This window comes from Ursus arctos, chromosome X (genome assembly GCF_023065955.2).
Source record: "Ursus arctos isolate Adak ecotype North America chromosome X, UrsArc2.0, whole genome shotgun sequence".
NCBI classification, from domain to species: Eukaryota; Metazoa; Chordata; class Mammalia; order Carnivora; family Ursidae; genus Ursus; species Ursus arctos.
The window spans coordinates 45,037,623-45,063,703 of NC_079873.1; the positions used below are offsets into that span (position 1 = coordinate 45,037,623).

A 26,081-nucleotide genomic window follows, 5' to 3' on the forward strand; every position below is an offset into this window, starting at 1 on the left:
AATCCACGCCCACGAATGTTGGCTACGGGAGATTACTGACTCAACGAAACGATCCAATGTTAGAATCATCGGCATCCCCGAGGGGGTGGAGAAAAACAGAGGTCTAGAAGAGATATTTGAACAAATTGTAGCTGAAAACTTCCCTAATCTAGCAAGGGAAACAAAAATTCGTGTCCAAGAGGCAGAGAGGACCCCTCCCAAGCTCAACCATGACAGACCTACACCACGTCACGTCATAGTGCAACTCGCAAATATGAGATCCAAGGATACAGTATTGAAAGCGGCCAGGGCAAAGAAATTTCTCACGTACCAAGGCAAAGGCATCAGAATTACATCAGACCTGTCTACACAGACCTGGAATGAGAGAAAGGGTTGGGGGAGCATTTTTAAAGCTCTTTCAGAGAAAAACATGCAGCCAAGGATCCTTTATCCAGCAAGGCTGTCATTCAGAATTGATGGAGAAATAAAGACATTTCAGAATCGACAGTCACTAGCCAATTTCGTAACCACGAAACCAGCCCTACAGGAGGTATTACGGGGGGTTCTATAAAAGTAAAAAGGCCCCAAGAGTGATACAAAACAGAAAGTCACAGCCAATACAAACAAAGACTTTACTGACAACATGGCAGAATTAAAAGCATATCTCTCAGTACTCAGCCTGAACATTAATGGTTTAAATTCTGGTTTCAAACGCCACAGGGTTGCAGATTGGATAAAAAGAAATGACCCATCCATTTGCTGTCTACAAGAGACTCATTTCGAACCCAAAGATGCATTCAGACTGAGAGTAAGGGGATGGAGTACCATCTTTCACGCAAATGGACCTCAAAAGAAAGCTGGGGTAGCAATTCTCATATCAGATAAATTGGATTTTAAACTACAGACTATAGTTAGAGATGCAGAAGGGCACTATATTATTCTTAAAGGAAGTATTCAACAAGTGGATATGACAATTATAAATATATATGCCCCCAACAGGGGAGCAGCAAGATACACAAGGCAACTCTTAACCAGAATAAAGAGACATATAGATAAAAATACATTAATAGTAGGGGACCTCAACACTCCACTCTCAGAAATAGACAGAACACCCTGGCAAAAACTAAGCAAAGAATCAAAGGCTTTGAATGCCATACTCGACGAGTTGGACCTCTTAGATATATATAGAACACTACACCCCAGAACCAAAGAATACTCATTCTATTCTAATGCCCATGGAACATTTTCAAGAATAGACCATGTTCTGGGACACAAAACAGGTCTCAGCCGATACCAAAAGATTGAAATTATCCCCTGCATATTCTCAGACCACAACGCTCTGAAATTGGAACTCAACCACAAGGAAAAATTTGGAAGAAACTCAAACACTTGGAGACTAAGAACCATCCTGCTCAGGAATGACTCGATAAACCAGGAAATCAAAAATCAAATTAAACAATTTATGGAGACCAATGAGAATGAAAATACAACAGTCCAAAACCTATGGGATACTGCAAAGGCAGTCCTAAGGGGGAAATACATAGCCATCCAAGCCTCACTCAAAAGAATAGAAAAATCTAAAATGCAGTTTTTATATTCTCACCTCAAGAAGCTGGAACAGCAACAGAGGGACAGGCCTAATCCACGCACAAGGAAGCAGCTGACCAAAATTAAAGCTGAAATCAATCAAGCAGAAACCAGAAGTACAGTAGAGCAGATCAACAGGACTAGAAGCTGGTTCTTGGAGAGAATCAATAAAATTGACAGACCACTGGCAAGACTTATCCAAAAGAAAAGAGAAAGGACCCAGATTATTAAAATTATGAATGAAAAAGGAGAGGTCACGACGAACACCATTGAAATTGGAAGGATTATTAGAAATTTTTATCAACAGCTATATGCCAATAAACTAAGCAATCTGGAAGAGATGGAATCCTTCCTGGAAACCTATAAACTACCAAGATTGAAACCAGAAGAAATTGATTTCTTAAACAGGCCAATTAATTATGAAGAAATTGAGTCAGTGATAAACAACCTTCCAAATAACAAAACTCCAGGCCCGGACGGTTTTCCTGGGGAATTCTACCAAACATTCAAAGAAGAAATAATACCTATTCTCCTAAAGCTTTTTCAAAAAATAGAAACAGAAGGAAAGCTACCAAACTCATTCTATGAGGCCAATATTACATTGATCCCCAAACCAGGCAAAGACCCCCTCAAAAAGGAGAATTACAGACCGATTTCCCTAATGAATATGGACGCCAAAATCCTCAACAAGATACTTGCTAATAGAATCCAACAGTTCATTAAAAGGATTATCCACCACGATCAAGTGGGATTCATACCTGGGATGCAAGCGTGGTTCAATATTCGCAAATCAATCAGCGTGATACATCATATCAACAAGAAAAGACTCAAGAACCATATGATCCTCTCAATCGATGCCGAAAAAGCATTTGACAAAATACAGCATCCTTTCCTGATTAAAACCCTTCAGAGTGTAGGAATAGAAGGTACATTTCTCAATCTCATAAAAGCCATCTATGAAAAGCCTACTGCAAATATTATTCTCAATGGGGAAAAGCTGGAAGCCTTTCCCTTAAGATCAGGAACACGACAAGGATGCCCACTCTCGCCACTATTATTCAACATAGTACTAGAAGTCCTTGCAACAGCAATCAGACAACAAAAAGGGATCAAAGGTATTCAAATCGGCAAAGAAGAAGTCAAAATGTCTCTCTTCGCAGACGACATGATACTCTATATGGAAAACCCAAAAGAAGCCGCTCCCAAACTATTAGAAGTTATAGAGCAATTCAGTAACGTGGCGGGATACAAAATCAATGCTCAGAAATCAGTTGCATTTCTGTACACGAATAACGAGAACGAAGAAGGAGAAATCAGGGAATCCATCCCATTTACAATAGCACCAAAAACCATACGTTACCTTGGAATTAACTTAACCAGAGACGTAAAGGACCTTTATTCTAGAAACTATAAATCACTCTTAAAAGACATTGAGGAAGACATAAAAAGATGGAAAGATATTCCATGCTCATGGATCGGAAGAATTAACATAGTTAAAATGTCCATGCTACCCAGAGCAATCTACACTTTCAATGCTATCCCGATCAAAATACCGAGAACGTTTTTCAAAGAACTGGAACAAATAGTCCTTAAATTTGTATGGAACCAGAAAAGACCCCGAATCTCCAAGGAACTGTTGAAAAGGAAAAACAAAGCTGGGGGCATCACAATGCCGGATTTCGAGCTGTACTACAAAGCTGTGATCACAAAGACAGCATGGTACTGGCACAAAAACAGACACATAGACCAATGGAACAGAATAGAGAGCCCAGAAATGGACCCTCAGCTCTTTGGGCAACTAATATTTGATAAAGCAGGAAAAAACATCCGGTGGGAAAAAGACAGTCTCTTCAATAAATGGTGCTGGGAAAATTGGACAGCTACGTGCAAAAGAATGAAACTTGACCACTATCTCACACCATACACAAAAATAAACTCCAAATGGATGAAAGACCTCGATGTGAGACAGGAATCCATCAAAATTCTAGAGGAGAACATAGGCAGCAACCTCTACGACATCAGCCTAAGCAACCTTTTTCATGACACATCCCCAAAGGCAAAAGAAACAAAAGATAAAATGAATTTATGGGACTTCATCAAGATTAAAAGTTTCTGCACATCCAAGGAAACAGTCAGAAAAACTAAAAGGCAGCCCACGGAATGGGAGAATATATTTGCAAATGACACTACAGATAAAGGACTGGTATCCAAGATCTACAAAGAACTTCTCAAACTCAATACACGAGAAACAAATAAACAAATCAAAAAATGGGCAGAAGATAGGAACAGACACTTTTCCAATGAAGACATACAAATGGCTAACAGACACATGAAAAAATGTTCAAAATCATTAGCCATCAAGGAAATTCAAATCAAAACCACACTGAGATACCACCTTACGCCAGTTAGAATGGCAAAAATAGACAAGGCAAGAAACAACAATTGTTGGAGAGGATGTGGAGAAAGGGGATCCCTCCTACATTGTTGGTGGGAATGCAAGTTGGTACAGCCACTCTGGAAAACAGTGTGGAGGTCCCTTAAAAAGTTAAAAATTGAGCTACCCTATGATCCAGCCATTGCACTACTGGGTGTTTACCCCAAAGATACAGACGTAGTGAAGAGAAGGGGCATATGCACCCCAATGTTCATAGCAGCAATGTCCACAATAGCTAAATCGTGGAAGGAGCCGAGATGCCCTTCAACAGATGACTGGATTAAGAAGTTGTGGTCCATATATACAATGGAATATTACTCAGCAATCAGAAAGAATGAGTTCTCAACATTTGCTACAACATGGACGGCACTGGAGGAGATAATGCTTAGTGAAATAAGTCAAGCAGAGAAAGACAACTATCATATGATTTCTCTCATCTATGGAACATAAGAACTAGAATGATCAGTAGGGGAAGAAAGGGATAAAGAAAGGGGGGGTAATCAGAGGGGGGAATGAAATATGAGAGACTATGGACTATGAGAAACAAACTGAGGGCTACAGAGGGGAGGGGGGTGGGGGAATGGGATAGACCGGTGATGGGTAGTAAGGAGGGCACATATTGCATGGTGCACTGGGTGTTATACACAACTAATGAATCATCGAGCCTTACATCGAAAACCGGGGATGTACTGTATGGTGACTAACATAATATAATAAAAAATCATTATTAATAAAAAAAAAAAAAAAAAAAAAAAAATTTTTAATTCCAAAAAAAAAAAAAAAATTTTGAAAATTTGAGTTTGCATGTATGTGAGGTGGCAATCTTACAAAATTAAACCCTTCCTCACCAAAGAATTCATCAGCAGCCCTCCTAATAACATCTGGCTAAAATCAAACTCCTAAATTATTGGTCAGCCACACACAGCAGGGAGCATAAAAATAGGGCAGAACTCTATAACTGTTTTGTCCGAGATCACGTTCACAAACTGACTTCCTGGGATTAGGACCCCACCATCATCCCAACCGCTAATACTATGCCTGTAAAACCTGCTGCATATCAATATAAATTGGTATACCATCGACTTGGTAGAGCTTTTTTTTGAGGGCTCGGAGAATGTATATAAAGTGCTTAGCACAGTGAGCACAGAGAAGCACACCTCACCCTTCACCTACCTAAACTTTCTTTAAATATATTCCCCAGACCCTGTAGCATTAATTCACTTTCTCAGACTACATGCTTTCTGTCTCACACCCCCGTTAGCCTTGGACACTGCTCAAAAAGGAACCCCTCCAGTCGTTCCTCTCTCCTGAACTTTCATCCCATATAGCTATGTGCATTTTCTGCCCCCAAACATCCACTGGTCATCGACATTCCTAACTTTTCTCTTGTACCCCCGGCAACCCCATTCCTTGGTAAACAAACCTCTCTAATCCACACCCCCTTCAACAAACCCCTTCTTCACCTTCCTGGCTTAACTGACAACAGCTTCTCCTAGGAGAAAGCCATTTTCCCTTTTTGAGTGCCACTCAATGTGGTCCACAGACTAATGCTGATCCGTGAGCTGTTTCCCACAGCTCTGTGGTTAAGTACAAAAAGTGAGAGCAAGTATCCATAAACTTGTATCGCAATTTGGCTGAGTAATTTTATGTCTATTGTTGAATCTAATAATAAAAAAAATTGGGGCTTACATTTCGTATAGCTTTTTTTGTTCGACCATTTTTCTAGTAATTCATTTTTGATTTTACCAAATAATTGGTCCATTATGGATTAGAAAGTTAAAGAAACAAACCAGCCTGGTTCTTAGCCACAGAAAGTCTAAGAAGCACTGTGCTAGAGTCTTGTCAGGCAGAAGCTGTGAATTCTACCAGACCGTTACAACTCAGGGCTGTGCTGGGGGTAGACATTCCCCTCACTTTCCAGTGAGACTTTGAGATCGTCTCTTCTCTACCCCTGTGTAAGATCTCTTACTCCTGAGCTTCCTATCATCTAGCCATGCCTCTTCCCACTCCTCTTCACTGTCAGCTACTCAACTCCCCAACATAACCCTTTCACTCATTAAAGAACCTGCTCACAGATTTCTCTCCATCCCTCGTCCTGCCAATATCCCACATGACATCAGTATTGAGTCAGAGGCCCAACATCCTGGCCTCTTAGCTCTCTGACCTTTTCATCTTCAGGGGCTGCACTGCCTATTCCCCTTTCAGCTATCAATTCTCATGGTCATCATCCAGACCTTGTCAACACCTGCAATTGCTCCACATCTGGAACATGAAATTCATACATCACACAATAGGACCACAAACGCAATCATCCAGCTCTCATTCATTATACCTGTTCTTTGCCCTCAAAATCCCTTGATCCTACTTTTTACCCATTCTTAACTTCATCCTTCTTCCCCAATCTAGCTTAGATTCTAGCATTCCTCACGTCAGCCATTCTCAACTCTCTTGCCCCACTGCTTTTCCATCACCCCCACATGCAAATCCCAGCCCTGGCTCAATCCAGCTACGTAACACTGGACCGTTGGACATGGCTGGAGAAAAATCACCCACTGGATCAGTGCCACAAAAATTTCACCCTGTCCAAAATAACTGAGTCACAGAATAGCCAACACAATATCGAATGAAAACAACAAAGCTGGAAGACTGATGCTACCTAACTTCAAGACTTATTGTAAAGCTACCGTAATCAGGGGTGCCTGGGTGGCTCAGCCTGTTAAGCAGCTGCCTTCAGCTCAGGTCATGATCCCGGGGTCCTGGGATCGAGCCCTGTGTCGGGTTCCCTACTTAGTGGGAAGTGTGCTTCTCCCTCTCCCGTTGCCCCTCCCCCTGCTCATGTGCATTTTGTCTTTATCTCTCTCTTAAATAAATAAAATCTTCAAAAAACAAAAAGATTTGAAACAAATAAAGCTACAGTAATCAAGACAGTATGGTACTGCCGAAAGATAAGTAGATCAATAGAACAGAACAGAGATCCCAGAAGTAAATCCACATAACTATAGTCAACTAATCTCTGACAAAAGAACAAATGTGACTAAAAGATAGTCTTTTCAACAAATGGTACTAGAACAACTGGACATCCACATGCAAATGAATGAATCTAGACACAGACCTTGTACACTTCACAAAAGTGAACTGAAAATGGACCACAGATCTAAATGTAAAATACAAAACTATAGCACTCCTAGAGGATCACATAGGATAAAAATCTAGATGAGCTTGGGTATAGCAATAATGATGTTTTAGATGTAACACTGAAGGCATGATCCATGAAAGAAGGAATTAATAAAACAGACTACATTAAAATTAAAAACCTGATCTTTGAAAGACACTGTCAAGAGAAGGAAAGACAAGCCAAAGACTGGGAGTAAATAGTTGCATAAGACATATCTGATAAAGGATGTGAGCCAAAATATATAAAGAACTCTTAAAAATTAACAATAAAACAAACCCAACTCAAAAATGGGCAAAAAGATCTCTATAGAAACCTCAGCAAAGAAGATATGCAGATGGCAAATAAGCATATGAAAAGGTGCTCCACATCCTAGGTCATTAGGAAAATGCAAATTAAAACGACAATGAGGTATCACTGTACATCTATCAGAATAGCCAAAATTCAGAACACTGACAACACCAAATGCTGATGAGGAAGCAGAGTAAAAGGAACTCTCATTCACTGCCGGTGGGAATGCAAAAATGGTACGGCCATTTTGGAGGACAGTTTGGCAGTTTCTTACAAAACTGAACATACTCTTAACATACAATCCATCAATCACACTCCTTGGCATTTACTCAAAGGAACTGAAAACTACGTCCACACGAAAACCTACACATGGATGTTTATAGCAGCTTTATTCATAACTGCCAAAATTTGGAAGCAACTAAGATGTAGGTGAATGGATAAACAAACTGTGGTACATCCAAACAATGAAATGTTTATTCAGCGCTAAAAAGAAATGAGCTATCAAGCCATGAAAAGGCATGGAGGAAACTCAAATGCATATTACTAAGTGAAAGAAACCAATCTGAAAAGGCTACACATTATATGATTCCAACTATGGATACTCTGGAAAAGGCAAAACCACGGGGACAGTAAAAACGTCAGCAACTGCCAGAGGTTAGGAGGGGAGAGAGAGATAAAGAGGCAGAGCACAGAGAATTTTTTTAGGGCAGTGAAACTACTCTGTATGCTACGAAAATGTTATCATGGTGGATGTATGTCATTATACGCTTGTCCAAACCCATAGAATGTACACCACCAAGAGTAGACACTGATGTAAATGGACTTTGGGTAGTAATCATGTGTCAATGTAGGTTCGTTGATGGTAAGGAATTCATCTGGTGAGCAATGCTGACAACGGGAGAGGCTATGAATGTGGGGGCAGGAGAAATTTGGGAAATCTCTGTACCTTCCTCTCAATTTGACTGTGAACTTTAAACTACTCTAAAATTTCAAGTCTACTGAAAAAATATCTGGGTCATGCTTCCTCACAATCCTCCTGTACTTCCCTGCGCCCGTCTCTCCCATTATCCACAGTGGCTCCTTCAAGTCCTTGATTCCACTACCTCCCTCTTCTCTCTCAGAAAATGACCCTGCCTACTTCTTAGACAACACGAAGTAATCAGACGGGAACTATCTCAACTTCCCACACCAAATCCACCTCCTTCTGCACCCATCCTTTCCTCCTGTTACAAAGAAACGAATACCCTTCCTCCTTTCTAAAGTCAGCTTTTCCACTTGGGTCGCATCTTTTTTATCTTCTCAATCAAGTAACCCTTCTTTCTTCAGTATCTTCAACCTCTCCAGCCCTCCCTTTCTTCCTTCTCCTTCACAACAGCATTTAAACAAGCTCACCTGGATCTTTACAGATAAAAAAGAACAGACATTCCCTCCTCTCTGCCCCTCTCTGCCACTTCACAGCCAAATACCTTCTTTGTTTAAACTTGTGCAGGATCCTAATGACTTACTTGGATAGTTGTCACATATACTTGGTACAAAACTCAAAAGGTACAAAACTGTGTACAGTGAAAAGTCCACCTACTTCTTGCCACCTGGTATTGTCCAGAGACATTTTATCAGAGCCAAAACCTGTAAGAGGAATTTTCTAGAGCTGCTGTGTATACTTTCTCACCCACTGCTGCAGTCTGATTTTAGTCCCCACCTTCTTTAAAACAGAGTTCATCAATATTCTGACCTCCTTAGTGGTACATGCAATAAGCACTTCTCTCCTTTATCTCACTTGATCTCTTAGCAGCTCTCTACCCTTGACTTCCAGAACACCCCATCTGTCTGATGTCCATTTCTTCAGTTAACAATTAATGAGCATCTCCCAGGCCCTGGTCCAAGTGCCGGGGAGATAAAGACAGAAGAAAGCATACAAAAATCCCTGCCCTCATGGAGTTGACATTCTAGCGGGGAAAGCAAACAAGAAACAAAATAAATCAATGTAATCAGTAAAATACATTGTATCATAGTGAGAAGAGCCAACCAGAAAAATCCAGCAGTAAGGGGAATATATATGCATGTGTACATAACTACACACACACACACACACACACACACACACACACTGGGGTGGGGGAATGACAACAGTGCTGAAATTTTAGGTAGGGAAGCCAGTAGGTACTGAAATTTTACGTAGGAACTCACTGACAAAATTACTTTTTTTTAAAGATTTTATTTATTTATTTGACAGAGAGCACAAGCATGGGGAGCGGCAGGCAGAGGGAGAGGGAGAAGCAGGCTCCCCATCCAGCAAGAAGCCCGATGCAGGGCTCGATCTCAGGACCCCAGGATCATGACCTGAGCTAAAGGCAGATGCTTAACCCACTGAGGCACCCAGGTGCCCCACAAAATGACTTTTGAGTAAATACCTGAAGGGAGTAAGGGAGCAAGCCATACAGACACGAGGGAAGAGCATCACAATTAGAGAGAATAGCAAGTACAAAAGCCCTGTGGCAGGAGTGTGCCTAGATTATTGAAGCAATGGAGGGGAGGGCAGTGTTCTGGAATAGAGAGAGTAGGGAGGGGGACAATGATAGGGCAGAAAGGTAATGGGCTCATGTAGTAGGGTCTTGTAGGCCATCATAAAGGACATTGGCTTTTCCTGAGTGAAAAACTGGGTGAAATCCACGGGACAATTATGAGCAGGGACGTGACGTTATCTTAATTATGTCTCTGGCTGCTTCTTCTGTTTCCCACTGCACTCTTTTTCTTCTGCCCACTCCTTAAAGGTTGATGTTTCTGAGGCCTTCTTGCCTAGGCATTCTTCTCTCCTCACTTTCCCTTGTTGATCTTACCCCCAGGGCTCCCTGTGCCTTCTTCATACCTATAACAGCAAGCCAGATCCCTCTGCTGAGTTTCAGACCCCTCCCTCGAAATGCCTCCTGGTACTTCTACTGGATAGCCTCCTTACATATTTCAAATTTCACATGTCCAAATTCAATCTCTCCCTCTGCCTGCACCCTAAACCTGCTCCCTCTTTTGGCAATTGGCACCATAACCTCAGACTGCCTGAGTTTATATCCTGGCTGTCCCTGCCACTTATTAGCTGTGGGATCTTGGGCATGTTATCTCTCTGTGCCTCAGTTTCCTCATCCCTAAGGTAGGGATAAAAACTGTTAAGTACATCATAAGGTTATAAAAAATAAAGAGTTAATCCATACAAAGTGTTTACAACAGTGCCTGGTACACAGTTAAGTGTTCTGTATGTGTTGCTATTACCATTCAAGTTATTATCATGTCCTATCGTTCTATCTCCTGATTAGCTATCAACTGTGCCCTGCTGTCATCGTTCCTGCCCCTGCCCTAATCCAGGCCCCTGTTATCTCTAACTGGGATTACTGTCCTGCCTTCCTAACTGGGCTCCTGGCCTCTACTCCATCCTCACCCAACTGGACCTTCACACTGTAGCCGAAGTGATCGTTTTAAAAACACAAGCTTGATCCTGTCAACTCTTGCTCAAAACCCCTCACAGGCTTCCTATTTTTCTTAAAGTAAAGTTTAAACTTACCAGGGTCTAAAAGGCCTTGCGTCTCTGGCCTCACCTATGACCTCTGACATGCAGTGTCAGCTACATAATTTGTGAGGCCCAGTGCAAACGAAAACCAAGGAAACCTTGTTCATAAAACAGAAAAAAAAAAAAGCTTTTTCCTTTCTTCTACGGTCTCTCTCTCAACTTGTCATAGGGCTTTTTATTTGTTATTTATTGCCATGCTCCCTTGGCATGAGAATACTCAAGGGGCAAGTACAGGCCACACCCCGTGACTCAGTGCATAGGATGTATGCACCTAACCCTGGCTCTCTTGCACTTGCATCCAGGCCTGGTGCCCCAGGCAGCCAAATGAGAACCTGTTTAGGGAGTGGAGAGGCAGCAGGAGGGAGGACCACATGAGACTGAAAGCTCTAAGTCCCTAGGACACATTCCATTGTTCCACTGGATTTCACATACAAAACACAAATTCAAAGGTAAAAAGTTATTAAGAATTTCAAGACAACAATCACAGAGCATTAAACCTCAAGCATGGGGTCCCCTTCTGAATATGAGGCTCTGTGTGACTGGTCACATGCCCATGAAGTCAGCCCTGCTCTAAAAAGTCAGCTGGACTCTCAGTGCCATGCTTTTTCTGGTCTCTGAGTCTCATCACACATGGCTCCCTGTGCCTAGAACATTCCTGCTCTTCTTCTTTCCTGCCACCATGGCACCCCCCCCACACTATCCCTACTTCAGCACTCACCACATGGACTTGCGGCTTCTTATTTACTTGTTATCTGCCCCCACTACATTTGGCAGACAGCATTGACCTTGTTCACCAGAAGTCCTCACCTTATCCATCTCCCAGTCCTGTTTTATTTATTCTTCAACTCAATGAACATTCATTGGGCTAGATAATTCCTCACATCAGGAAGATGGATGAAAATCAGACTTCTGGCTGCACTGTCTCAATAATCATCACCTGGGACTAATGGCCCTAAATGCTAATTTGCTTCCTTAGTGAAGAGGCCAATTATCCTAGCACCAGGTCTCAAGATTAAGATGAATTATCCCCAGCGTGTACCAGAGAGCCTGGTACATGGTAGACATTCAATCAGTATTTGTTAAAGGAGTGAATGCACAAATTCAATAAATGTTGATTGAGAACATCCACTGTCCTCATGGAGTGGACGTTCTAGAGGCGGAGACAGACAAGTGGTGCCACAAGTTTCATAAGTAGTAAAAAGTAAAAGAGCAGGCTAAGGGGATGAGGGGAAAACACGAATTTGAAGCCTGCACAGAAGGAACTGGGAGGAAACTGAGCTATGAATTATACATATATCATTACATTTAATCTCCACAATCAATCAGGGCATTCTGTACAGTATTCAGAGGCACTATAGCACAGGGGTTAAAAATAGAGTTGGGAGCCAAATTGCCTGGGTTCGAATCACCTCTGCCACTTACTGGATGTGTGAAGTTAGACGGAGAGAAGAAGGCAATCTGACTAGGGAGAGCAGAACCTGAAGTAGTGGGTGTCAACACAGACTAAGAGACTTGAACTTCCGCTCCTACCTGTCAGTAACTAAGTAGCACCCCCTTCCCCTGCCACTAAAGAGCAGTGTCTAAACAGGCCTGCAAAAACAGAAGATATAGTAATACCCAGAATCTCATAATACCCAAAATATCCAGGATATCATGAAAATAAGTACTCATTACATCAAGAACAAGGCAAATCACGACTTGAATGAACAAAGGAAATCAATAATCTCAATGCTGAGATGACACAGATGTTGGAATTATCTGACAAGGATCTTAAAGGAGTAATCATAAAAATGCTTCAACGAACAATTATAAACATGCCAGAAACAAATGGACAGAAAATGTCAGCAAAAAAATAGAGAATTTCTGCAAAGTGGAAGATACAGAAAAGAACCAATGGCACTTTTAGAACTGAACGCTACAATAACTTTAATGGAAATTCACTGGATGGGCTCAACAGCGAAATGGAAACAACAGAGGAAAAAACAGTAAACCTGAAGATAAAATAAAGATTACCCAATTTGAACAACAGAAAGAAAATAGACTGAACTATGAACAACTCTACACCAACAAACTGGACAACCTACAAGAAGTAGATAAATTCTTAGAAACATACAATCTACCAAGACTGAATCAGGAAAAAATAGAAAATCTGAACAGACCAATAACTACTATGGAGACTGAATCAGCAAAAACAACAACAAAAAACTTCCAGTTAAGAAAAGCCCAGGACCAGATGGCTTCACCAGGGAATTTTACCCAAATATTTAAAGAAGAATTAATTTCAATTCTTTTCAAACTCTTCAAAAATAATCAAAGAGGAGGGAAGACTCTCAAACTCATTTTAGTAGGCCAGCATTATCCTGATACCAAAGCCAAATAAAGACACTAAAAGACACTACAAGAAAACTACACACTAATATCCCTGATGAATTTATATGTAAAAATTCTCAATAAAATACTAGCAAACTGAATTCAGCAGATTAAAATAAGCATTTACCATAATCAAGTGGGATTTAGCCTTGGGATGCAAGTATGTTTCAATATAAGCAAATCAACAAAGGTGATACAAAAAAAAGAAAAGAAAAGAAAAAAATCATGTAATCATCTCAAAAAGCCCAGAAAAAGCATCTGACAAAATTCAACATCTGTCCATGATAAAAAACTCTCAAAAAACAGGGTTTATAAGAAATGCGCCTCAACATAAAAAGGCCATATACAACAAGCCCACAGCTGACATCATACTCAATGGTGAAAGGTTGAAACCCTTTCCTGTAAGATCAGGAACAAGACCAGGGTGCTCATTCTCACCACTCCTATTCAAAACAGTACTAGAAATCCCTGCCAGAGCAATCAGGCAAGAAAAAGAAATAAAGGGCACCAAAATTAGAAAGGAAGAAGTAAAATTGTCTCTATCTGCAGATGACATGATTTTATATATAGAAAATTGTAAGATTCTCCACCAAGAAACTTAGATCTAATTAATGAATTCAGTAAAATTATAAGATACAAAATTATATACAAAAATCAGTAACATTTCTCTGCACTAACAACAAATCATCTAAAAAAAATAAAGAAAATCAGCTCATATACAATAGCATCAAAAACTGTAAAATACTTAGGAATAAAAATAACCAAGAAGGTGAAAGATCTCAACACTGAGAACTGTAAGACATCAATGAAAGAAACTGAAGATACAAATAAATGGAAAGATAACCTGTGTTTATGTATTGGAAGAATATCGTTAAAATGTCCATACAAGGAACACTTACACACTGTTGGCTGGATTTCAAATTGGTATAGCCACTATGAAAAAAAGTATGGAGGTTCCTCAAAAAATTAAAAATAAAACTACCATATGATGTAGTGATTCCACTTCTAGGTAAATATCCAAGGAAACAAAATTGCTATGTTGAAGAAATATCTGCACCTCTATGTTCACTGCAGCATGATTTACAATAACCAACTCACAGAAACAACCTAAGTGTCTACCAAAAGATGAATGGACAGGGGGCGCCTGGGTGGCACAGCGGTTAGGCGTCTACCTTCGGCTCAGGGCGTGATCCCAGCGTTATGGGATCGAGCCCCACATCAGGCTCCTCTGCTATGAGCCTGCTTCTTCCTCACCCACTCCCCCTGCTTGTGTTCCCTCTCGCTGGCTGTCTCTCTCCCTGTCAAATAAATAAATAAAATCTTTAAAAAAAAAAAGATGAATGGACAAAGAAAATGTGACATGCACACACACAAAATGGAATATTATTTTATTACGCCATTAAAAAAAAAGAAATCCTACCATTTGCAACAACATGGATGGACCTTGAGGACATTACTCTAAATAAGTCAGTCAGAAAAAGATAAATAACATAGGATCTCACTTATACGTGGAATCTAAACAAACAAACAAAAAAAACCCCAAGAAAACACAAACTCATAGAAAAAGAGCTAAGACCTGTGGTTAACACAGGTGGGGGGATTGAAGATGGGGGCATTAGAAAAGACTGTTAAAAGGTACAAACTTCCAGTTATAAGATAAATAAGTACTTGGGATGTAATGTATGATATGAGGACTATGGTTAACACTGCTATATGGTATATCTGAAAGCTGCTAAGAGAGTAAATCCTAAAAGTTGTCATCACAAGGGGAAAAAAAGAGTTTTGTTTTCTTTTCTTTTTTGGAGTGTCTATATGAAGTGATAGATAGTAAATAACCTTATTGTGGTAATCATTTCAAGTCAAGTAATTATACTCTACACCTTAAACTTAGACAGTATTGTATGTCAATTATATCTCAACAAAACTGAAAGAATAGATTAAAAAATACAAACAGAGCTTCAGCAACCTATAAAACTAAAACCAAAGACAATCTGAAATATTTCTACACTGAAAAATAGCATAATCAAACTCCTGAACACAAAAGACAAAGGAAAAAAATCTTTATCTTTTTTTCAGAGAGAGAGCATTTTCAAGCAGAGTGAGGGAGAGGGTGGGGGGGGGGCAAAGGGAGAGGTAAAGAAAAATATTAAGCAGGCTCCACGCCCAGCAGGGAGCCTGACGTGGGGCTTGATCTCACAACCCTGAGATCATGACCTGAGCCAAAATCAGGAGCCGGATGCTTAACTGACTGAGCCACTCAGGCACCTCCAAAGGAAAAATCTTTAAAGTAGTGATAAAGAAATGACACATTACATAAAGGAGAACACCAATTCAAGTGAATGACGATCTCTCATCAGAAACTATGGAGGCCAAAAGGAAGTAGCATGATAGTTTTCAAGTGCTGAAAGTTAAGAACAAAAAAACCCAGAATCTAATATCAAATGAAAAGACCTTCAGGGGCACCTGGGTGGCTCAGTTGGTTAAGTGGCTACCTTCAGCTTAGGTCATAATCTCAGGGTCCTGGGATCGAGCCCCACATTGGCTCCCTGCTCAGCACTGAGTCTGCTTCTCCCTATCCCTCTGTGCTCTCTCTCGCTCTCACTCTCTCTCAAATAAATAAAATTTTTAATAAAAAAAAGACTTTCAGGAATCCAAGGGAAATCAAGACATTCTCATATGAAGGAAAACAGAGTATTTGTTGCCAGCAGACATATCCTAAAAGAATGGCTAAACGAAGCTCTCTAAAAAGATAATGATAAAAGAAGGAATCTTTGAGAAGATCAGGAAGTAAGACAGAACAGGGGAAGGAGTAAAAATATGGGTAAATACAGCATACTTTCCTTACCCTCTTGAGTTTTCTAAACCATGTTTGACAGTTGAAACAAAAATTGTAACACTATCTGACATGCTTCTCAATGTATGTAGAGAAAATATTCAAGATAATCATATTATAAACAGGGAAGCATAAAGGAGTTTCAAGGAAGTAAGGTTTCTACTCTTCACTCAAACTGGTAAGATGTCAGTAACAGTTGATTGTGGTATGTTATGTATGTATTATGTGAGTACCAAGAGCAAGCACTGAAAAAGCTATACAAAGAGATATATTCAAAAACACAATAGATAAGTCAAAGTGGAATTCTAGAAAATTCCACAGGAGGGCAGGATAAAGAAAACCGAGAAAAGAACAGAGGAAACAAACAGAAAATAAAACAAAACAAAATGACAGACTTAAGCCCTAACATATCAATAACTGTATTAAGTAGAAATGGTCTAAATACACCAATTAAAAGAGACGGGCAGACTGGGTAAAAATAATACTGAACTATATGCTAACTACAAAAAACTAGCTTTATATATAATGAAGTAAGCTGAAAGTAAAGGGATGAAAAAAGATATACCATGCAACCTTTAATCCAAAGGAGTGGCTATCTTATTATTATATAAAGTAGACTTTCATGCAAAAAAATTATCAGAGACAGAGAAGGACATCATAATAATAACAAAACGTCAATCTACCAAGACATAGCAATCTTAAATGCATATGCATCAAACAACAAAGCTGCAAAATACGAAGCAATAAATGACAGAACTGAAAGGATTGACACTTGTAGCTGAACACTTACATACCTCCTTTTCAACACCTGACTGACCTAGATAGGAAATCAGCAAGGACAGAGAACAATTCAGCAACACCATCAACCAACAGGAGTAAATCAACATTTATAGAAAACTCAACCCAACAACAGCAGGATTCTTTTCGTTTGACCATGGAACATTTACCAAGACAGAGCATATACCAGGCCATAAAACAGACCTCAATAAATTTAAAGAAACTGAAATCACACACAGTATATTCTCTGACCACTAGGAACCAAACCAGAAGTCAGTAACAGAATAACAGGAAAATCTACAAACACATGGAAACTAAATAACACACTGCTATGCAATTCATAGGTCAAACATGAAGTCTCTAAAGAAATTAAAAATTACATTGAACTAGGAGCACCTGGGTGGCTCAGTCAGTTAAGCATCTGACTCTTGGTTTCGGCTCAGGTCATGATCTCAGGGTCATAAGATCGAACCCAACACTGGGCTCCGTGCTCAGCGTGAAGTCTACTTCAGATTCTCTTCCTCTCCCTCTGCCCCCCACCCTCTCTCTCTCTCAAATAAATCAATCAATCTTAAAAAAAATTACATTGAACTACACAAAAAGGAAAACATATCAAAATTTGTGGGACACAGCTATATCAGTACTAAGAGGGAAATTAATAACACTAAATGCTTACATCAGAAAACAGGAAAAGTCTCAGATCAATAACCGAAGCTCCCACCTCAAGAAATTAGGTAAAGAGGAGCAAAATAAACCCAAAGCAAGCAGAAGGAAATAATAAAGGCAGAAATCAATGAGACTGAAAACAGAAAGACAATAGAGAATGCCAATGAAACAAAAAGCTTGTTCTTTGAAAAGATAAGTAAAACTGACAAATGTCTACCATGTGAGAAAGAAAAAAAGAAGATACAAATTTTCAATATCAGGAATGAAATATCACCACACAGCTAGCCTGTGGGAATACTGTGAACAATTCTACACATTTATATTTGACAACTTAGATGAAATGTATCAATTCCGTGGCAAGCACAAACTACCACAACGTACTCGATATTAAATACATAACTTTAATAGTCCTAAAACTATTAAATAAATATAATCCATAATCTCCAAACAATTAAATTTTTAAAAGATTAAACAAAGTTAATTAGGCAAAGTATTTAGCATAGTGGCTGGCACATTAGCTAGTACTTGGTAAACAAAGGCCATTACTATTTTTTTCATTATCATTTTATTTAAATCATCACAACGACTCTTGGGGAAACAGAGGCTTTGCAGATATGAAATCCTTTGCTAAAGAGTCAGAATTCAAACCCAATTCTGAAGCCAGTGCTATTTCCTCTAGAGTTTAGAGTCATCCCGGGGGGATGTCCCAACCAATACTTCCCTTATAGATAGGAAAACCGCAAAGGGGTGAGGTTTTGCCAAAGCCCCAGACATCAATAAATGCTCACCAACTAACTCTCCACCAGTGTACGAGTCTCAAAAGTTAAGGTGCATCAGAATCTTCCTTTTTGTTAGAGATCACTGGGTCCCAGCCCAAGAAGTCACATGTTTAACAAATTCCATTACTGAACCACACTTTGAGAACAGTGTACAATAACGATATGTTAGCCTGCCCATCCCCCAACATCAGAAGCTGTCACACTCCACAGAAAGGGAAGGAATTGAGACAGAATAATGCTCTAAATCAGTGGTTCTGAGGGTGGCCCCCACTCACCTACTGAATCAGAAACCCTATAAGTGGGGCCCACCTATCTTGTCTTTTAACAGGTCTCCCACATGATTCTGATGCATGCTAAAGTTTGAGAACCACTGCTCTACAAATCAAAGTGATTTGCAAAAACCCTGCCCTTTATAGTAGGAGAAATTAAGCTAATACCAATTTCTTTCTGAACCTGGGATCTGGAGCCAGGTAATTCTAAGTTCAAATCCAGACTTAGAAAGTAATTCCATGAATTGTAGACTCTCACCAGCAAAATGAAATAGACACCTTCCATTATAACCTTTCCAGGAGGTAACTTGGCATTACTGTTCCCTAACTGAAGAAATCCAGCCTATGGAAGTCATCAGAAACATAGATTTATATCACCTATAGGCATTTGTAGGCTTACCTATTGTGAGCAACCATGAAAAGTCCACGATATTGAGTCATTTTCAACTGTGTTTAAGTACAATCTTACATGGAGCACTGTGAGCCTAGTGTGTGCGCGTGCAGGTACACAACGCACTGCGTAAGCACGAGCAACCCACCAAGGACCTGGTTGTCAGCTGGCTTCCTTGTTTTCTGTTAGTCCATAAACAGAAGCACGAAGAGACATAAAAATCTGGTCTCTTTCATAGAAAAAACAAATTAAGGCAATTAACCTGTGTCAGGGTGTTCACAGAAACACAGGACTCACCACAGAAATGTGATTAAGGAGGAGCCTGACCCATAAACCCATCTCTGTATTTGTAAATTTGGAATTCTTGAAGCCCTCCTCTGTGGTGTTCATTATAAATGTCCAGTCTCTACTGTGCAACAGTGTTCACCATAACGTTTTTCTTTTTGTTTTAACCAGCACCCCATATCAAAACGAAAAACATTTCCAGAATCCCCAAGTTTCCCTCATATCACAATATTTTATTATAAAAAAGTAGAAATAATGTTAAGTATCCAACCACAGAGGAAATGACCAAGTAATTGATGACACATATATATGGTGGGATAACAGAAATGAGGTTTAGAAGAATATTTGACAACCTGGTAAAATACTCACATTATAATGTTAAGTAGGAATAAAAATCAGGCTTTAAAATGGTATTTATAATACAGTCCTGTGTTATAAAAATATAGTTTCATATTTTAAGTCAAAAGACAGAAGTTAATGCAATAAAACATTTAACAGTGGATTATGCAGGATAGCAGATTCATAGATGATTTTTATTTCCTTCTTTATTATTTCTGTCTTTTCTACAGTGAGCATGTCTCACATATGTAATCAGGAAAAAACTTAAAATACTACTTAAAAAAGAAATATCTAACTTTCAGGGTTGGGTGTGGATTGAAATAATTTATGCAAAGTCCCTGTCATGGGGCCTAGCACATGAGAAAGCATTTGTTCTAGTTTTCTGTTCCTAGACTGTGCAGTTAGGGTCTCTATATTGTGGGCAGGAAGGAATTCACCTCCCAGGTTTGAACCTACACACTTCTCACATAATCCAAAGCAAAGGCCACAGGCAATGGCTTTTCTTAACAAGACACATACATTCATTCACTCATTCATTCATTCATTCATTCATTCATTCATTCAAAAATGCACTCAGTATCTACGACATGTTTAGCACTGACCTAGGTTCTGGGGATACCAAAACTGAAAAGAGGACATCTCTGCCCTCAAGTAGCTCTGGCTAATGAGTGACACAGGTGTATTTATGACTATGATATGATGAAATAATTACTTTCAATAAGGATGTACACAAAGTGCAATGGGAACCAGGAGGAAGGAGGCTTTTTACAGAGGAGGTATATGCTGTGCGTTATAAAGGGGAGGACATTAGTGGGAATAGCACACACAAAGAAAGAGGCATAAAGGAGTATAAAATTTTCCTGAACTATAAGTAGTTCAGTTTTGCTGGGACATAAAGAAAGAACCGGGAGGAGGAGTAGCGGGAAAGGAGACTGAACAAGTAGATCACAAAGGTGTTGTCTGTCACACAAAGGAGACTGAATTTTACTCTGTAGGGGAACCACCAAAAGAATTTTAAACAGAGGAGTGACTTGATCAGCACTAGCAAAGATACCAGGAATCCTGAAAATCATCCTAATCCCGCTTATTTCCAGAGGAAAGAAAAAGGCCCCACCCTGTAGGTTTGTCCTCTCTTAAATAACATGAAGCAGCAAACAGAACTCCACACCTGGCACACAGTAAACACTCAATAAAGAACAGCTGAACATGAATGTGAATGCGCTGCAGGGGGCAATCCCTGCCGAGAGCAGAATTTTAGCAGTACCAGCACCTTCAGTTTGGTCTTGGGTGAAACAATAGAAACTCATTTGGAAGGGACTAGTGACAACTGAAAATTGTAGACTCTAACATGCAACAGGAGAAGGGCATCATATACTGTTCTGTTGTATTCCAGTGCAAAAATTCCTCTCATGGTTTTCTTTCCATAGCTGAGATTAAAGCCCCAATAATGGGATAACACCAGTTTTTTCCCCACACACTAACCTCTCTGGGATCCTGGGTGACAGGTGCTTATGTGCACACATGGTTAACTAGAGGAAATTCATTAGTGGTTTTACTCCTGCTGTTTTACCCAATATCTCTTCTGCTTAATTCAATTTAGTTGGATGGTTCTGCACTCACTGAGTGCATGCAAAATGCTTTAAATAACCAGGACAGATGTATTAGATATATTTTATAGGCAAAGACAATGGGGCTCAGAGAGGCAAAGCAACTTACCCAAGGACACTCTGATATTAAGTTGCAAAGCCACAACTGAAATCCATGTTTGTTGGACTCAGTTATCTCAAGAATATAGTACTGTATCCTACAAAGCCAGAGTCTAAGGCAAAACAAAATAGCCAGGATACAAAAATGATACATTCTTTGTGGCAGAAAAAATATCTTGTAAATTAAATAAACTCAAAAGGGGGCAAAGAAGAAACATATATGGGAAAAGAGAAAAAGGGGAGACACCAGAAGCCAATGTCAGCTAGGCCCTGGTCTGCAAGGAGGGATGAGAGAACCTGGGTCTGGGAGGTGGGTTGGAGGTAATTCTTTGCCGGAGTCCGGGAAGGGGGGCTGTGTGTTTCTGAGCGGGAACCTAAAACTGGGCTGAGAAAGGAGCGAGCTAGTGAGCACCTGTCCAGCCTGGCCTGCCCTCCTTACCTGCCGTGAAACCAGTCCTGGCACATGTCACACTCGATCATGAAGCGGGTCACATCATAAGGCAGCCGGCAGAGGCAATACACGGGCACTGAGGCCATCTTCGCCCGGCCTTGGAGCGCTCTGCGGCGGGCCAGGTTCGTAGCGTCAAGAGAAGCAGGAGGCAGCAAGCAGCACGCGTCCTTTCTGGACGATGGCTGGGCACAAACAACACTTTTTACCTAGTGAATCAGGTCCCCCAGGGTACCAACCCTCAGTTCACGAATGGGCAGTTAGTGCTGCCGAGATGCAACACAGCTGGTGTGGCTGTAGGGGGCAATCGGAGAAAAGTCCACCCGCCTCTAGAATTTCCTTAACAAATAAAAGACGGCATTTGACCGTCAAGGGTTTTGGGTTTTTTTTTTCCCCTTCCCTACCTCCTTCGGCCCCAGAGTCAGTGATAACTTCTTTCCGGGTTTCAGGGAAATATCTGACGCCTTTTCAGGAAGCTTCTTTAATCCCTCACTGTACCCTCTCCTTGCTCACAACCTTTCTTCCCAGGGCTCTATTATGACGTAAACCAGAGACTAAAGAAATAGGCTGGGATACCTCAGAAAACGCCTCATCCCCAAAATAGGGGCAAGTAGAGAGAGATGAGGGATCCCTGGAAGTTGGCTCAGATTACTCGAGAATTACCTCGATGCCTTCAGGAACAAGGCAAACAAGACTAGGCGCCCAACTCAAATCACAGTTGTGGGGTCGTGCTGCGAGTTTAAATGGTCTTCTCCTTCACTCTCAAAATCATTCCATCCCCAACCAATCAGGAGTATCATCACCCCAACAAATGAAATAAATCTCAATTTCAGAACTGATCCGATCGTCCTCTACTTCAAAGACGACAAGGTTCCCGTTGCACCCCCCAAACTAAAAAGGATCTCCTCTAAACCCCTGAAACTGACTAGAATTTCTTCACACTCCTGCAACTAAGCAAGGATTTTCCCCCCACCGATCAGAAACCGGTAGGCATTTCCTCACAGCCCCCTCAAAGTGACGAGGACTCCCTTGTCCCCCAAAACTGACAGAGATCTCATCACAGATCCCAAGACTGACAGGAATAGTCTTGCAGCCCCCGAAACTTACGAGATCTCCTCACGCCTCCCAAATGACAGGAACCTCCTCACGCCCCAAACCTGACAAGAATGTCTTTCGTCCCAAGCCCTACAGAGACCTCCTCATCTGCAAAGCTGCAGGGATTGCTCACACTCGCGGAGTTCAGTTCCAGCGACGCGCCGGCTGCCGGGCTCGCTCTGGAGCGCCTGGGCGCCTAGCTCAGCGGACGATCAGCCAGCAGTTCCGGCCCCACCGGCAGCGCGCGCCGAATTCTGGGATCGTCACGGCAACGCTGCGAACCTTGCTCGCCTTCCCCCAGAACCACCCGCTGGGTCGCGCGGCCCTGGGCGCCCGGCGGTGCTTCAGGGCAGCTTTCCACACGGTTTTGCCCCGGGCCCGGCGTTAGGGCCTACTGGAGTCCGCGACTCAGGCCTAGTCCGGTGGCCGCCTGGTGAACAAGCAAACGGCGTCGTCGCTGGGCCAGCAGGAGATCGCCGCGAGCAAACCAACCAGGAATGAGATGCGCCGGCGGCCAGGTCGGAGGGGAAACTGCCCGAAAAGTCGCCGGGAGAAGCCTGGTGGCGGTGATAGGCGGTTCGAAGTAGTCAATAAAGTTTATTCAAAACAAGGAGGAAGTTGAAGCGGAGAGGGGAGGAGAAATATGGGGTAAACAGCTACCATATTGAGAGTGGCGGCGCCGCCGCGGGGAGGCTACCCTACCGCCATCTTATGAGGGCTGGGCACACGAGGTAACCGTGGCAGAGGCGGGGAAGGGAGGCTAGCGGCTCCCGCGTGACGCCCGCAGAGGCGGGGCGCCACCTTGAGAAAAGGGGACGGGATTCGGCTACCTTTGGACCTGCTCGTTTCCTCTAGGTAACCAATCGAGGCTTAGGACCTTAAGCCACCATCTTAGGCGAGGCAGTCGCTTGGCTCCATTTTGAGTGGGGCCAGAACCTTCCCAGCCTTCCTCCCCCTCCGGGTAAACAGGGAGTTAAGTACCCCACCTCCCCCCCCCCCCCCCCCGGCACCAACATACACACCCACCCACCCACTCCTCCTCCACCCACTCCTTCCCTACCCCCCCCCCCCACCCCCACTCTTCCTCCACCCCCTCCTGCCCTACCTCCCCCCCTCCTCCCCCTCCGCAGCCTTCTCGTCCTATGAGAGGAGGTGAACTCAGCGACTGCAAACTGCAAAACTAACGGGTGGCGGCGGGGGCGGGCTTTGGCCAGGGAAGGGGTGGAGTACTCACAGCAGCCTCTGCTCTTTGAGCATATTCAGCGGGCTAGGCTGCCTTGCACGGTCTCCGAAGCGTTTATTCTTCACCCTGTAAGGAAAGCTCTGTTGTTATTCCCAAGTGAGGACACAGGCTTAGGGAAGACAAGTGGCTTGAATTTCAGAGCCGGGAAGTTGAACTTTGCACCCTCTACTACCCCCGCTATCAGTCTTTGGTCCCGCCGTCGGTCCCTCATTCCTAGTTCCTCCATAAAGCTTCTGTCGACTTCCTAGCTCCCTCTGAATTGTCTTTTCTTTGACTCCATTGTTTCAGTTCAACTTGCTTCAGATACAGCGCAAGGATTTTCATGCACAAGTCCAGGATTTTCTGACTACAGCCTGAGGGTGGGGTGGGAGAAGGGGTTGAATGAATGGAACTCCACACACATGCTTCAAGATGGCGCTGGTGTTCTCTGACATTCTAGAATATTCTCTAGGAATCCTCTTACTATTTCATTTTCTTAAAGGGTCCCACCACTTTAAACAAGAAAACATGTGTGTGCACACCAGTTTTCTAAGTGGTGGTGGCTTAGGCCCTGGGGATACAGTGTTGAAGAGGGACTCTGCAGTGGGGAAATTGCTAGCCAGGGCAGGAGACAAGCTTGCAAGTCAACAATTGGATTACCAGGTCCAGTAGGTACACAGATACCTCTTGCAAAGTGCAAAGTAAAGTCATGAAAGTGCACCAGAAGCTGCTTACTGCTGTCAAGGAAGGTTTCACGGAGACCTGAAAGTTCTCTAAATTAACAAGCAAGAGCATTGTAGATAAAAGGATCAACATGTACAAATGCATGGAGGCACATGGGAAACCATCCAAAGAGAAGTTAAATATTAGATTTTATCCTGTAAGCAATAACAAACCACTGAAAGTGTTTGAGCAAGGGCAACTGAGTCACACTTGTGTCTTAGCCAGGTTTCCCCTGTTTAGTGGGAGTGAGGTTTAGTGGGACCTGAAGCTTGTACAGTTTGTGAGGTAGGACTTTAAGGAAAAAATATAGACTTGTGAATACAAAATTAGGCTCCAAGGTAGAGTATTTCTAGAAGCTATTCCTACACCTGGATAATAGCTATAAATAGAAGAGATACAATGTCTCACTAAACCCAAACTAAATGTAAACCCTAAAGCAACTTCCATTTAGCTGGGTCTCAAAAAAACCGGGCAGCTCCAACACCACCTAATACAAGAGAAAGTGTGACTAGGAGGAAACCAGTGGAAGGTGAAGCAGTTTTAACCAATTGAGCTTTAAATATATTTTGCAAACTTTATAAAAACATATGACCCTGTGACCATATGGCAGGTGATAGGTCCTGCAGCTAAAGCTTTCTTAGCTTCACAAGGAGGAAAGAGGGGTTTCACTTTGGCCGTAATAAAATTGGAAAGACACAAAGAAGATTAACATGTCCCCTGCACACGGATGACATGCAATGTTATGAAGTCTTCCATAATAAAAAGGAAAAATAAAGGGAGACAGGAAGGAGGAGGCTGTTGCATTAGTAATGAAAAAAAAAAAAAAAAGATGAGGCCTGAATCAGGATAGCTGCAACACAGGTAGAAAAGGATTAGATAAGTGGGATATTTTGGAGGTTGAATAGGCAGTGCAGCTTGGAGACTAATTGAAAATAGTAGGTGAAGGAGTGAAAGGAGTGTGAGTTCATTTCTGGGTTGGGTGTCTGGAGTGGATAATGGGTGCCATTGACTGAACTAGAGTGCACAGAAGGAAAAGCAGGTTTGGTGGGGAAGAAGAAACTAAGTTCAGTTTGGAGCACGTTGAGTTCAAGTGTGTGGGGGACATTAATTCACTGACCCAGAAATTCTTGAGCATCTACTATGCACCAGGCACCATGCT

The 26,081-nt window shown here is 41.7% G+C and overlaps 1 protein-coding gene and 1 pseudogene across 2 annotated transcripts in view; one reads left to right on the forward strand and one right to left on the reverse strand.

Moving 5' to 3' along the window:
- The window catches only part of PHF8 (PHD finger protein 8), a 109,728-nt gene extending 87,756 nt beyond the window's left edge, over positions 1 to 21,972 (reverse strand). For both annotated transcript variants that reach the window (XM_026488670.4, XM_026488669.4), the window contains exon 1: positions 21,874 to 21,972. In XM_026488670.4, the coding sequence (XP_026344455.1) occupies positions 21,874 to 21,971 (98 nt within the window). In that variant the 5' untranslated portion in view covers position 21,972. The remainder of the gene's footprint in view (positions 1 to 21,873) is intronic.
- Positions 21,973 to 25,583: 3,611 nt separating this feature from the next.
- Positions 25,584 to 25,684, forward strand: LOC113247548 (U6 spliceosomal RNA; annotated as a pseudogene).
- The last annotated feature ends 397 nt before the right edge of the window (positions 25,685 to 26,081 follow it).